The sequence below is a fragment of the Ambystoma mexicanum genome, chromosome 7q (assembly GCF_040938575.1).
Source record: "Ambystoma mexicanum isolate Mex_15411 chromosome 7q, UKY_AmexF1_1, whole genome shotgun sequence".
NCBI classification, from domain to species: domain Eukaryota; kingdom Metazoa; phylum Chordata; class Amphibia; order Caudata; family Ambystomatidae; genus Ambystoma; species Ambystoma mexicanum.
Window position 1 is genome coordinate 46391219 of NC_090941.1, and position 14760 is coordinate 46405978.

Here is a 14760-nt window from a genome sequence, read left to right on the forward strand (position 1 = left end):
TTGAATCCCGATCCCTCGCTTAGAAACCACTCCTGGTATTAAGCGCATTATAAATAAACAATTATAATCTCTGTAAAGAAGGCAGATGGTCTCCTTTGCATGCAACCATGGAGGTGATGTGGGCTTGGGTTTAATTTGTGGTCTTTAGAACCTGGAAAGGTACATTCAAATCCTAGATACTTTGTCGCTCTCTAGCTTTTTCTGAATTTGCAAATGTGTATAATGTAATGTAAATGTGTAAAACGATGGTGAAGTCCTTGGACAGCCTGATGCTCAACATCCGCTGGCTACAATTAATGTTTCTATAAAGCGCTCTGCTGCTCCTTGATGCTACATAAGTAGTAAATCAAGGAGCCCAAGGGAAATGAATAACGTAGAGACAACAACACACATTGCAGATCTTCAACATGAACATGATACATGAGATTGGTCTAGAACAATGAACTAACACTTCTTCTGGCAAGCTACAGACAACATTCATTATATTTCTATTGTCAAGAGTTTACCTCCCGCTGCAACTGCTTTTCCAAAATGTCTTTATGAGCCTCAAACTCATCCTGGTCCAGCTTTCTAGCATTTTCAACTCTTTGAACCTGTGCCTGCAGAACCAGCTCATCCGTTGTTGGTGATGCTATTCCTTTAATTGAACAAGAAACCGTTATAAGCACTACATTTGCTCACTAACTGAAATTCTCATTTGTATATTTAAAATACAGCATTTGTTCTAGACTTGCAAGCTGTAACCTTTTCCATTTTAAAATATTTTAAAATAACTGATTATTTTATCACATCCAAGGTAGATTTGGGGAAAAATGCAATCAAATGACATTGAGAATTATATAGTGGGGTACATAACATTTACATAATAAAATGTGGAATGCTGAAACCAATCAAGAGGAGTATCAAAACATCTTCATGAAATACTTTTTGAATGGTTAACATGGCACTGGTCTATGCTTAAATTTGTGAAACCCAGGAAATATTTGGTTTCATGAAAAAAACAACCTACAAATCAGATCTCTGAATATAGAGTGAGTATGCAGATTTATCAACAGTAATGGTTGGTTGAACCATGGCACATTCTATGGCAGGGTAATTTAAGTAGCTGCACAGTGCATCACAAGTAGGAGCGCAATTTGGAGAAGGCGGGGGGGGGTAGCAGAATGTTCTGTAAATAGCACATTTTTGCCTAATACAATGAAATGAGGTGGAGGGTCATAATGGCATTTAGCTGGAGGTAACATAAGTCTTTATACCTGCCCTGAGAAACGTACACCATAGGATTGCCATGCCAAATATGATTGATCAATGATTTAGCACAACAAACTAGCTTCCAGTAACAGGCCCAATGAAAGCCAATTAATAACTAGTACAGTAATACAAATGTAGTTGGTTATTCAAAGCAATGAAAACAGCAACCTTTTGGTAAATTACAGGAGACCTCAGCAGCCATAGAAAATGAAGTATATGGTACCTAAGACTTACACAGAGAGTTCTCAAGAACTTTTCCAAGAAGAGCAACACATTCAGAAAAAAAACAGAAAATTAATGTCTCATCTGTAGTTGCTGCATGCTTGAATGCTGCTGTCTATGCAGGATGCACACTTCTTGAATGATTATCCTCTTTTAAGAGAAACCTCAATAGCAGAATTCGCAGCATGGGTGCCTCAGTCATCCATTACATCACTACAGGAACATGGACCTGTCCATTGATCTACTCCTTGAAAGGGTCTTGTGCACAGTGCCACAGATGATCCTGTGACACTCCTCCCTAACCAGGGCTTTCCAGAGGGCAGGCAGAAATGCTGTCAAAATATGATGAAGTATTTCTCCCATCTTAAAGCTTTCCCATTTTACGCATCAAACATTCCAACAATCCTGACACAATCTTTCACTTCGACAGTGCATTCTGTATAGGCAAGGATTGTTTCTAAGCAACAGGTTTCGGAGATTAATCTTTATGGGGTATGTGGTCTATTTTGACCCCAGCTAAGACTTCTATGTTAACAACTATCCCTAAAAAGTTGTTGAAATAAAACTGTAATCAATAACAATACTTCCCTGGTGATAAAGAAAAATGCAATGTGCTGGGATATCAGAATCTGGCCATTTAGTGCTATCAAAATTAAGCCCTAAGACCATTTCATGCACCGACTTGCCTACTCTATTAATCCAGTGTAAAGGATTAACCATCTCCAGACACCCCTCTCTGCATCAATGGGAAGTACAAGTTAAGTCATTGATTGAAGCATCTTAAAACCATTGCCGAAAAGTTCTCACAATGACTCACGGGGTGAAGAACTATGCAGACTGCGCCTAACATGAAGAGATGGGAAACAAGACTGCTTAAATTAAAAAACGAATGTTGCTTTATTTTAAAATAAGGTGCGAGGGGGAAAGAAACCAAAATGTTTATTTCATTAACAGCGATCTTTTGTCATAGGAAATGCAGATGGAGATTCTTTTACTGACTTACCCCTGACGTGGGATGTTCCGCTCACGGATTCCTCATTTATGATATCCCAGTCACAGCAGAGCTGTTCTCCGGAAACTTTTCCACCGCGAGGGGGCGCAGCCCTATGAGCGTAGTAATGCACCCGATGTCTACGCGCAAAACATGACCTTGAGGTTTAACAAAGTTACTCACCGTAGTGACTATCTTACTCCTAGTCCACAGTCCCCTTTCTTCCATACTTTTGGGACATTCCGTCCAGTGGGACGGGACCGGAGCACTTTTGTAAAAAAGCATAAAATTGAAAAAAGCGTCCTTCTCTTTTTACGAAGGCTACCGCACGTGCCCCTAACACTGCCCTCCTGAGCTCCGCCCGCACATCGCCCTTCAGTCCTTTTCTATCGCCAGGTCTGAGCCCTTTAAGCAATAATAGATGATACTTATTAGAGGGGACGGCGAGCGGGCATATGGAGGAAAGAGGACTGTGGACTAGGAGTAAGATAGTCATTACAGTGAGTAACTTTGTTATACTCCTACGTCCCGTCCCCTTTCCTCCATACTTTTGGGAGATTACCAAGCACTCCTCACAGGAAATATGGGTGGATGGAACCTCCTTACTGAAAAAGATTTTTAAGAACAGCCTGTCCGAATTGAGAATCGGCTCTGGAGCCCAGGCCTAAGCAGTAATGCTTACCAAAAGCTGGTGGGAAAGCCTGCGTAGCTGCTTTGGCAACGGTTCGATGTGTTTACAGAGCGACCAATAGATACGAGGCAATGAGGGGAAAGCATAAGCTTTCATGTTGACCCACAAGCTGCAACGAGGACCAACTCTGGCGTGCCCCATTGCTGGAAAAAGTTGGAGATGATATTGCAGTTCATCTCACACTCATAACTGACTGAATCAATCTGCGGTCACATTGAGGTGACCCGGGATGTGTGGAGCCTGGAGCCAAACAATGTCCTGGATGGCCCAGCCCAAATCTGTATGACAAGATCCACAAGGAGATGAGTCTGTGTCGCCCTGCTTGTTGATGTAAAACCTTGCTTTAAGGGTGATATTAAAAATGGCTACCGTGGCCCGCAGAGGTTGGGCCGCCATTATCACACACCAGGGGCGAACTGCATCACAGGAGCAAGTAGAGCAATAGTCTCCCCAGGGGAGTCAGGGACCGTGCGTGCCATCCTGGCTTTGAAACAAGGAACCTTGGCAGAGCCGGTACTGGCAGATATAGGGTGTTTACTCGACGCGTCAAGGGCTTACCCAGAATTAGCCTCTAGTGGAGGATCCTCGGCAGAGCCGGTACTGGACGGTCTGTGGTACGTGACCGCCTTCTTTCGCCCCCTCAACAGAGCTGGTATCACCAGAGCCACGCGCGCGGAAAGTCTTAGGGATATACCTTACAGCCAGGACCCTCGATGAGGGATTCTCAATTCTGTTGGTGACCGATTTAGCCCCAAGCAGAGGAACCTCAGGTTTAACCCTGGTTTTATAGCCACCTCGAGAGAGGTCTCAAGCCAAGACTCGGTATAGTTAGCTCCAGATGGAGAAGCCTCAGGGCGAACCCTGGTATCCAAAGCCACAGCAGAACTGGGCTCAGCCTTAGCACCAAATGGGGAACCTTGGAAGAAGATCTGGTATTAGGAGACCGCTGCGGGGCCCCTCAGAGGAGTTTCTGGTGCGTCTTGCTGAGCCGAGGCCAAAAGGTGCACCCGAATCTGAAGTGTTCTGCTCCCACGGAGAACTACAGATATTTCATATGCGGGCTCCAGAGAAGAATGTGCATTTACGCATCCTGGAAGACCACCACACTGAGCCAATCGCCCTTCTGAAGAGAGGTTTTTATTTGGCAGGGCGTGATCAACTTGAATTTCTCTCGGAAAGATCGAAGATAGTGTGTAGGCCAACCTGGTTGAGCATGAGCACTATGTAAGGACTGCAGTACTAGCCCCTCCCTTGCCCCTAAATGGGTGGAACACGGTCCACCGCTCTGAGGTATAGACATTTCTGTACCTCTGCTCTGTGGGAGGGCATCCCGATCTTTCAGAAGAGAAGTTTGAAGGGTGGGGTAGGAGGAAAGGGCAAGCAAAAACCTGCCTAAAATATGGACAAACCCACCAGTCCTCTGTGATGGTTTGCCACTCCTCCAGATGAGACGAGATTCGTCCTCCCACAAAGTCAAGTGTGACTGACAAAAAATATAATTTGGTGATTTGCCGGCAGGGAGATTACCCGTCCCTTCAGAGGAGGCTGATGGCCAAGAGAAAAACCAACCACCTTGCTGCTGCCGCTTAAGGCGGGGCTACCAACAGGAGTTTCAGATCGGCGTGCACAGCGACCCTGAAACCCCCTGATCCCAGAGAAGGACCGAGTCTGGGACCCTGACCCATGTGTACAAGGGGCCTTAGCTGAAGCTGTCGCCAGGACCGACAACGGGTCTTTGTTGTCCACATAGCATGGAAAAGCTGCTCAGCCCCAAAAGGAACGCTCGCAGCACCAGTTGTCATGAAAGTTGGTGTAAAGGAGGTATCCAAAATGGCTCCCGTGGACCAAGGAGGTTGGGCCGCCAATTAGTCAACACCTGTAGAGAACTGTTTCATAGGAGAAAATGAGGCAACTGTCCCCTCAGGGGAGTCAGGGGACTTAAACACTTAGCCTTGGATCCTCGGCCAAGCCGGTGCTGGCAGATCTAGGATGTTTAGTGGACATCCTAGGAACTGATCCAGAATTAGCCTCCAATGGAGGAACCTCGGCAGAGCCAGTACTGGAAGGCCTGTTGCTGATCACCTTCTTTGCCCCCTCGACAGAATCGGTTGAGGAACGTACGCTACCGACGGGACCCTAAGAGGATCCCTCGACACTGTCGGTACTGTATTTAGAGGAACCTTGGGTTTTAACCCGGGGACATAGCTCCCTCAAGAGGGGCCTTGAGCCGTGGCTCGGCGTGACAAGCACCAGAAACGGAGACCTCAGGGCGTATCCCGATATCAGTGTGGAAAGCTCCAGAAATGGAGACCTGAGGGCGAACCCCGGTATCCAGAGCCAAAGACGAACTGAGCTCAACCTTAGCACCCAAATGGTGAACCTCGGAACCAAGTCCTGTTTTGGCAGGTCCTCTGAGGGACCCTCAGAGAACACTCTGGTGTGCCTATTAGGCCCTTCAGGCACCTTAGGGGATCCCCTGGTAACAGAGCTACACAAGCCCCTCCCAGTCATGGAATGCTCTCAACGAGTGTGGCTGCTCATCACCATCCTCATCCGCTTAAAACTCATCCCAACGAGGCGGGAATAGAAGACTGGTCCTCCACGCCTACCGCCTCAGGTTTTAAAAGAAAAACCGAATCGGAGCAGCCGGGGCAGAACAGGAGTGAAAAGACGCTTGAAATATGTCCTCATAGGGTCAGAGTGCATAAGCATCTGAAACTTCCCAAAAAACTCATCCTCAGCTGAGGGTTTAGGTGTTGAAGAGGAAGAAACCGCTCGTAAGAGACCTACCCCTCTCCCCCCCGAACACAAGGAGGATGGTTGCCCGGAGGGTCCACCACCGGCCGGGTCCACATAGATCAGTGCAGCAAAAGTAGGAGGGAGCGAGACAGTATGCAGCAGCGAAGCCCACGCACGCCGGTCAAAGAAGGGAGGAACGGGTTACTATTGCCAAAAGGAATGCTCCCAGCACCAGACGTTGCGAACGTAGGTGTAAGGGAGGTATCCAAAATCGCTGCTGTAGGCCACGCAGGTTGGGCCGCCATTTTGTTGCCACCTGAAAAGAACTCAGTCACATGCGTAGCTGAGGCAATTGCCTCCTCAGGAGTGTCAGGGGACTTAAGTAACACTTTAGCCTTACAAGGATCCTCGGCAGAGCCGGTACTGGGTAGTCTCCGATGTTTAGTCGACATCTTTGAACCAGTCTCAAAATTAGCCTCCAACGGAGGAACCTCGGACAAGCCGGTACCAGAGCGAATGTGGTCTGTTACCCCCCCCTCTTTGCCCCCTCGACAGAACCGGTACCACCACGACCCTGAGCGTGGGACGGTTGAGGACAATACCTCACTGACAAGACCCTCTGAGAAGGCCTCTCAGATCTGTTGATATAGATTTTAGCCTCCACAAGAGGAACCTCAGGTTTCAACCTGGTACGTAAAGCTCCCTTAAAAGGGGCCTAGAGTCGGAACCCGGTACAGACTTTAGCCTCAGGTTTCAACCTGGTACATAAAGTTCCCTTAAAAGGGGCCTTGAGTCGGGACTCGGTACAGACTTTAGCCTCCACAAGAGGAACCTCAGGTTTCAACCTGGTATGTAAAGTTCCCTTAAAAGGTGCCTTGAGTCAGGACTCGGTACAGAGTTTAGCCTCCACAAGAGAAACCTCAGGTTTCAACCTGGTTACAGCAGGGAAAGCTCCAGAAACGGAGACCTCAGGGTGAACCCTGGTATCCCAGCACCCAGCCAAACTGGGCTTAGCTTTAGCCCTGTGATGGTCAACCTCGGAACAATGTCTGGTACTGGCAGGTCTGTCAGAACCCTCAGAGGAATCTCCGGTATGCCCGTTAGGCCCTTGGGGCACCTCACGGCAAACCCTGGTGACAGAGCTACAAGCAAGGTCCTTAAAGTACTCGCTCATGGGGTCAGAGTGCATAAGTCTCTGAAACTTCCCGAACAAGGCATCCTCTGACGAAGAGGCTGCCAGGAAGCGAGACTGTATGCGGTAGTGGCATCAGAGCGCGCCAGTCATAAGAAGCGCAGAACGGGTAACAGAGGAGTTCCGGTCAGAGACCTGTCCTTTTGCCCCCTCAACAGAACCGGTATCACTGCAAGCATAGGAATGTTGAGGAATCCACCTCACAGACAAGACCTTGACATGTCTCTCAGTTCTGTCGGTACACACCTTAGCCTCAAAAGTGGAACCTCGGAACGGAGTCCGGTCTGAACAGCTCCCCCGAGAGGGGCCTCGAACCTTGGTTCGGTAACGGAGGCCCCGGGGCGCACCCCGGTGTCTGTATGGGAAGCTCCAGACAAGGAGACCTCAGAGAAATCTCTGGTACCCAACGCCTCAGAAGGACTGGGCTGACTATTAGCACCAGATTGGTGAACCTCGGATTGTAATCCGGTGTCCGCAGGCCCCTCGCGGGAACCCTCAGAGAAAACCCCTGGTACGCCTATTAGGCCTGCAAGGCACCTCAGGGGAAACTCTGGTAGCAGAGCTCTTAAAGCCCCTCCCGGAGGACCCCAGGAAGGGGTGCCCCGGCCGGAATGCCCTGAAAAGTAAGGAACTTACCGGGCATCTCTTCTTTCCATCGAAGAGTTGAAAATGCGATGGAGGAACTCGGTGGAAGATCTCCTCCCACCAACGAAGACGCTGTTGAAGTTCCCGTACCGAAAGGGAGTCGCAGTAGAAACAAGAGTCCCAACGATGATCCGGTCCCAGACACTCCAAACAGAAAGAATGGGGATCCGCACTAGTGAAGCGACATTCGCAAGAGGAACAAGAGACAAATCCCAAACAATCCGGCATAGATGGAGGAATATGCGACCACAGAACCGGAGCAGGAGTGGAGGACAGCGGGAAAGAAAAAATGTCTTCCCGGTGATGCAAGTGCATCCAGCCCCGACTGCGAGGAGAAAAGGACTGAAGGGCGATGCGCGGGGCAGAGCCCTGCAGGGCGGGGTTAAGGCCACGTGCAGTACCCCGCTTAAAAAGAGAAGAAGGATACATTTTTCAATTTGATGCTTTTTTACAAAAGTGCCACGGACCCGTCCCACTGGACGGAATGTCCCAAACGTATGGAGGAAATGGGACGGGTGTTAGGCAGAAACCTGTGCAGTTCCCTTAGGGACCACTGCAAAAGATTTAAGACTACAGGTGTTGGCAGTAAACCCACTTGGTAGCAGTCTGTACCACCCAGATTTACCTGGTAGCTGTGGCTGAGCAGTCAGACTTCCCTCAAGAAGAGTTAGGCAGTATGCAAAGTATACACAATAGGCACTCAGATACAACAATACAAGCAAACACTGACCAGAGCTTTGGTATCAAAGTATATAATTATTTATTTAAAAACACAGTTTGAAACACTCCAGCACTCTTATTGTAAAATATTCGAAACACAGTTACTATTGTAATATATACACCCCTTTTCCCTTATCGGATAAATCACAGTAAAACACCACTTATTTTCATACAGAGGTGAGCGCTTAACTAGATTGCACTCCAATAAGTTTGTGAGAAAGGGAGGGAAAAAGACAGAATATGGAAAGGTACACCACTCTAAGATTCAGGAACACTGTTAGCAAGGCAAAAGAGCAAAAGTCACTGGTGAGCCAAAATCCAAAGGCTGGGCCCACTCTTAGAGAGAGCAGAGTACAAATGCGCCCAAGATCACACAGTTACACTAGGCTTAGAAAGTCTTGCAGAGGGTTCAAAAAGAGTTTAGAGAGGCTTTAAGAAAGTTTAGCCAGGGTGTCCCAGACTAACCCAGGTTCGAAAGCCAGGGGCTAAATCTACCCCGTACAGTCGGTAGCAAGGGAAGCCAGGCGGGACACGGTACCTTAAGTGGGAAGGATCCTCCAGCGTTGGCAGTTGTTCCTGGTAGTGGGTGCAAGTTGCGTCGTCTTCCAGGGGAAGAGAAGATCTCGACTTGGAGGAAAGATGAAGGTCGTTGCACTACCAGGGAAGAAACCAGCCGTGGAGTTTTCCGGTTAAAGGTGGTACCTTTGTTTCGTGGTCGTGGTAAAACGTGGTATCCCGGTTGCCGGGGTGCTTGGCACAGGCAAGGTGGCCACGAGGTACGTCGGGAAGGCAAAAAGACGGTGAAACTGATTATCCCCACCAGTCAAAGGAAGAAGACTCTCCGGCGGGAGATCTCCTCTGTCGTTGGGAAAAGTGGTGAGGCAGTCCAGCAGGGCTCCACCGGTGGTGGTGTCTTGGCAGGTCGGCTCAGCTTCTCCCCCGTCGGATTCTTAGGTCCTGTGGCGACTTCTGAAGTTCCAGTCCCCAAAGCCCTGCTTTTATGCAGCAAACCCCCATTCACTCAGCCTAGCTGTCACTCAAACATGCTAAGTGGTGAGCCAGTCGGCTCACCACTTGGGCCAATCAGGATGGAGTGCAACTTGAGTTGCCTAGGCAACTCATTCCAGGGTGCCTAAATTTCCCTCCACCCCTCCTAAGTACCCCAGACAGAGTGGCACCACTTTGGAGGGCTTCTGTGGAGAAGCCCGCCAAAAAGTGGAACAAAGGGCTCGACTTGGGTTGGAGTCACAGAAGAGAACACAAACGCCATTTTAGAATCAAGTTTTGGCAAAAAATACCAACCGGAGAATTAATATTAATTAAATAAACCGGCGGTATGTTCGAGGCTACCGTAAATAATTAAATAAAGATAGTAGTCTAAAACAATGGGAAATCCCATAGGAAAATATTCGCGGTTGAATATTAAAAGTAGTATCCACTGCCACCAGCCAAAACTCGATCAGGGGGGACGGAGACGTGCCCCCTCGACTAACAGACCCCGGGGCAATTGAATTACCCCAGCCAGTACGTCCACAATATGATGGTTTGTACTGGTTCTGTTTAGAATTTAAGACTAGTAAAGTCAATGGTGACTTCACATGCCCTGGGAGACAGTCAGTCCCAGGGTATGGAGTCTATACTGGGGGGTCACTATAACACCCTTGTGTCACTGCACGGAGGGTGCTGTGTAACACACATCACAAAAACACATGAAGCCCTATGGAGTAAAAGACCCCATAGCCCATTAAACACATCTAGATTCAAAGAAACACACTCAAATCATGCCCAAGAGTGAGGGTGAAAGAGTCTCACTATTGGCAGGAGAAAAAAATAAACCCCAAAAATCCAGCAAAGCTGCTGGGGGACTCACTAGGTTAGGCAATTCAGCCTAAACAGATAATTCTCAACACTGGGACGTAGGAGTAAGTACATTTAGCGACATGGCACCCCGTGACCTCAGTTCCACCTTTGATCCCTAGCACTCTGAAGTTGAGGGACTGTAGAAGCGATGGAATATGTGGGAGGAACATCCATCAAAAAGAACATAAATGATAGCTAAGTAATTTGCTCTTCTAATGGATTCTTTCCTCCCACAGGTTCCTCATCTATGATAGACTCCCAAAGCAGTACGTAATCTGGAGGAGGGAGGAATAAAGAAAACCACCTCAGCCAGAAAACTGTGGAGGACTGCCCTACCAAAACTGGTATCCTGGTCTGCAAGGGAATTTAAGCAGTAAGGATTTTGTGACGATTCCTTGGATGTCGTCCATTCTCCCATGGGGGAGAGCCCTTTTCCTGTGGCCAGGGCGGTGCAACCACAGTCCAATAATCCCCCTGGAGGTGTGCACCGCAGGAGGATCACAGGGGGAGGGGAAAAACCTCCTGGGATGAGGGATGACACCCTAGGAGGGACACAGTATATTTCTAATACTGTCTCAGCTCCCCCACCCTTTTACCCTCTCCAGAATTCTGCGATCCTTCTACTTTGCTCGCATACATAGAAGTATGAAGTGTGTCCTCCCCTAAATAGTACTGAGGCGAAAAAGAACAGTCATGACATTTTAGTGAAATGTACTGAGACGAAGAAGATGCGCAGAGTGCAGTAGAGCACCACACGGAACCACAATGAGCAGACCAGCCTATTCAATCTAGCTGAACTCAGCTACAGAATAAAAAGCAAAGAAGGACTTTCGATGAGACCAGTCCCTCCCTGGAGGAGCTGCGAGGAAAGGGACTGTCTGCCCTACACAGGGAGAAAGCCAGGATGCCCAAGAAGAAGCCGAGAGCTCCAGAGTCGGTCCTGAGATGCAGGAAGGGACAGCAGACTGGTGGACGCAGGCGACAGGCGGTCCTGACGCTTTGGAAGCGCAACGGCTTCCTGAAGGAAGGTTGGCGCTGCGGAGCCGCCGCAGACCAAACAAACCCTTCTCAACCACCACAAGTCCCGCAGCTGATGGAGGAAGCTGGGAGAAGGCGGACGCCCACACGAACCAAGAAAACGGGTACACGAAAGGGCAGGGAGACGCTGGGAATGCGAAAAAGTGGTGGCAAGTAAAAGAAAAAGGTATTAATACGCCAAACCTAGGGTCTGGGACTCAGAGTAAGAAGAGGTGACAGCAAGCGAGAAGGGGGAGAAATACTCTGAGCCGAGGGTCTGGGACCCCGAAAATAATATTGTAGAAACGTTTACATCTATGATCGGTTACATGCGATTATAACAAATCAAAAAATAGTGAATGAAATACTAAACAAAAAATATCAATTTTCTTTTTAAAACCTGCGGTTTCCCCACGCTATTAACTCCACCCTGAACCACCCCCCACACTTAACAACCCCTGACCCCCACATACTTATTTTTCGGTTTTTTTGTAGCTATTATTTCATTCGTTTTTGTTTTCCTCGATATAATCACTACATACCCTATGATTATGTATGGTAGTCCTTGGTAGCAGAGTAAACCAAGCCTACCAAGAAAGAGAAGTGCCAAAAACAGGCGAGTCTGGGACTCGCACCCATACAAGAAATACATCAGTTACTCATCTTCATAGTAGCAGTACCTAGGAGGAAGGGGAAACAGGTGGGCTGTGCCATAGGTATTACCTGGCAGGGGATTATGGCACGTCTACCTAGAAAGAGAACTGTGTAAACCAGGCGAATCTGGGGCACACACATACTTGAGAAGGACAGGTGTTGCAATAAGAAGTACTTGGCAGGAGAGTACATCAAGTCTACATAGAAAGAGAATTGTTGAAACCAGGCAAGTCTGGGACTCGCACCCACATGAGAAGGACAGTTGTTATTCCACTTCCTATTCACAGTACCGGGGATAAGAGTGTACCTGGTCGACAGTGCAAAAAGAAGAGAAACCTGGGGAGGGGAGACAGCTCCTGGGATTGTGAACATTGTGGCAAAGCGAAGAGGAGGGGAAGACATTATTTTAGCTCTTCAAGGAAGTGGAAAAGGAACCAAGGGAAATAAGTCACTCCCGCTGGGCCTTGTAAACAATGTGAGAAGTGAAGCGAAGGAAGACATTCTCTGGACCCCTGTGGAACTTTGAATATTTTTGCACTGTTTAGAACTTTGTGTTTTGAACTTTGAAAAGAACTATGAAGAAGCTGCTGAGAAGACAACCCCTTTGCACTTTATATTGAGTTGTTAGTGTAAGGGCTAGAGTTAGGGTTTTTGACATGATGGTGGACTTATCTTTATTTTGACATCCTGACGGACCCGTTTGAGATTTGTGTTGAGTCAGGAACCTCTTCTTCGCGTGGGGACTAGTGAGGACTTTTCCCCCAACCCTATTTTGAGTTAAATAAAAGTCTGTAGCAACACAAATGCCGCCTGTGTGTCGATCACTCACTACTGCACGCTCACACTTTGCAAACGTGTGCAAAGAGGCCCACGTTGCTGCCTGGCAAATGTCTTTGACAGGGACTCCACTCTGCAGGGCAGAGGTGGAAGCCACTGCTCTCGTAGAATGAGCTCTGAGACCCTCAATCACATCCTTCCCAGCTAGATCGTAGCATTCCAAAATACAGAGAATGGTCCACATTGACAGGCTTTGCTTTGTCACAGCTCTGCCAGCACAAGCACCAGCGTAACCAACGAAAAGCTGGTGAGCTTTCCTTGCTACTCTAGTACGAGTCGTAGAACTTTAAGGCCTGTACCGTGTCCAGCTGTTTAAATCGTTCCTCTACCTTGTTAGGGTGAGGCAGAGAAAACAAAGGAAGATGGATTTTCTGAGAGAGATGGAAATCTGAGACCACTTTAGCATAAAGGAGAGACTCAATTGCAAAGTTACTTTCCCTTTGGAAAAAAAAAAATAGGGAGGTAAAACAGACAACACCTGGTGCTCACTCACACGTCTCGCAGAAGTGATGGCAATCAGGAAAGTCACCTAAAGGGTAAGTAATCACAAAGAAAAAGAAGGAATAAGTTACTTACCTGTAACTCTGGTTCTCTAGCATTGGTATCTTTCATAGATTCACATGCTACAAATATTCCAAGTCAAGCTGGGAAATGCTCTGTAATAGAGTAGTTTAAACTTAAACTGAAAACATTCAGTCACTTTTGTGCTCTAGTACAGTCATTTTGGGTCATACTGCCCACAGCTAATAGGAACACCTCCCTTAGCTCCTCCCCTGTCAGTCATCTTCAGATTTGGCAAGCGCACGTGAGTGCCAGTAAGAGCCAGAAGATGAGCCATGTGGGGTAGGTGGGACGGTTGCATGTGAATCTATGAAATATACCAATGCTGGAGAAGGAGAAATTACTTAACGTAATGATCTTTCCATGGATACTTCTCCCGCAGATTCCTCATCTTGATAGATATACCTATTCATCTTTGCTGTTCGTGACCCTTTTTTCGACAGGGGGCGTAGTGGATCTCGACTCGGCCATTGGTCGTCATCTTGTCTTGCTGGGTGCTCGATCGTCGGCTCCGGACAGAACATTAGGCGTTGTATAAATACCACATCACTACACCCCATGCTTCAGTTCCTACCTCCCCCCCTTGTGCCTGAACGCCGCAGAGGATAACGATGGGGGACAGGCTAACCATCCTGCAAAAAAACTCAAGAATGGGATACCTCCCAACGAGGAGAACCCATGGAATTAGTAGATTAGAAAAATATAACTTTTTTAAATTTAAAAGATAGTAAGATCGAAGCGGTCACCTTAGAAACATTATCAGTTGTCTCGTGCTTGGACAGAAGCGTTAAGCCACAGGGACTTTCTGAACGGGCATGGAAGGGAGGGGCGATGAGGAATCTGCGGGAGAAGAATCCATGGAAAGATCATTTGGTAAATTATTTCTCCTTCAATTGATTGCTTTTCTCCCCCAGATTCCTCATCTTGATAGACTCCCCAAGTAGTTAGAATAACAAAGGAGGACAGAAAGCATTAAACAAGCAGATGTTGTAGAACTGCTCTACTGAATCTTGCATCTGCTCCACGTGCAACATCTAAAGAGTAATGCTTGGCAAACGTATGCTGGGACGAACAAGTGGCCGCACGACATGCGTCTCTAATAGGAACTCCCATTAGCAGGGTTATAGAGGATGAGACTCCCCTGGTAGAAAGTGCTGTGATGCCGGGAGGAACTCTCTGCCTGCCGACTGGTAACATTCGGATATACATAAAATAATCCAACGCGACAGGGTTTGCTTGGTTATGGCGAGACGTTTACGGGATAATGAATGGGCAACAAACAACTGGTCAGTTTTCCGAAGCTCAGCTGTACGAGCCACAAAAAAACTTAAGGCTCTTTTGGGGTCAAGATGGTGGAACCACTTTTCCTCTTTTGAGGGA

At 47.7% G+C, this 14760-nt stretch overlaps 1 protein-coding gene across 3 annotated transcripts in view; it reads right to left on the reverse strand.

Annotated features, from left to right (window-relative positions):
* Nucleotides 1-14760, reverse strand: part of OFD1 (OFD1 centriole and centriolar satellite protein) — a 1295367-nt gene that overhangs the window by 686922 nt on the left and 593685 nt on the right. For all 3 annotated transcript variants that reach the window (XM_069640569.1, XM_069640570.1, XM_069640572.1), the window contains one exon: nucleotides 507-637. In XM_069640569.1, the coding sequence (XP_069496670.1) occupies nucleotides 507-637 (131 nt within the window). The remainder of the gene's footprint in view (nucleotides 1-506; nucleotides 638-14760) is intronic.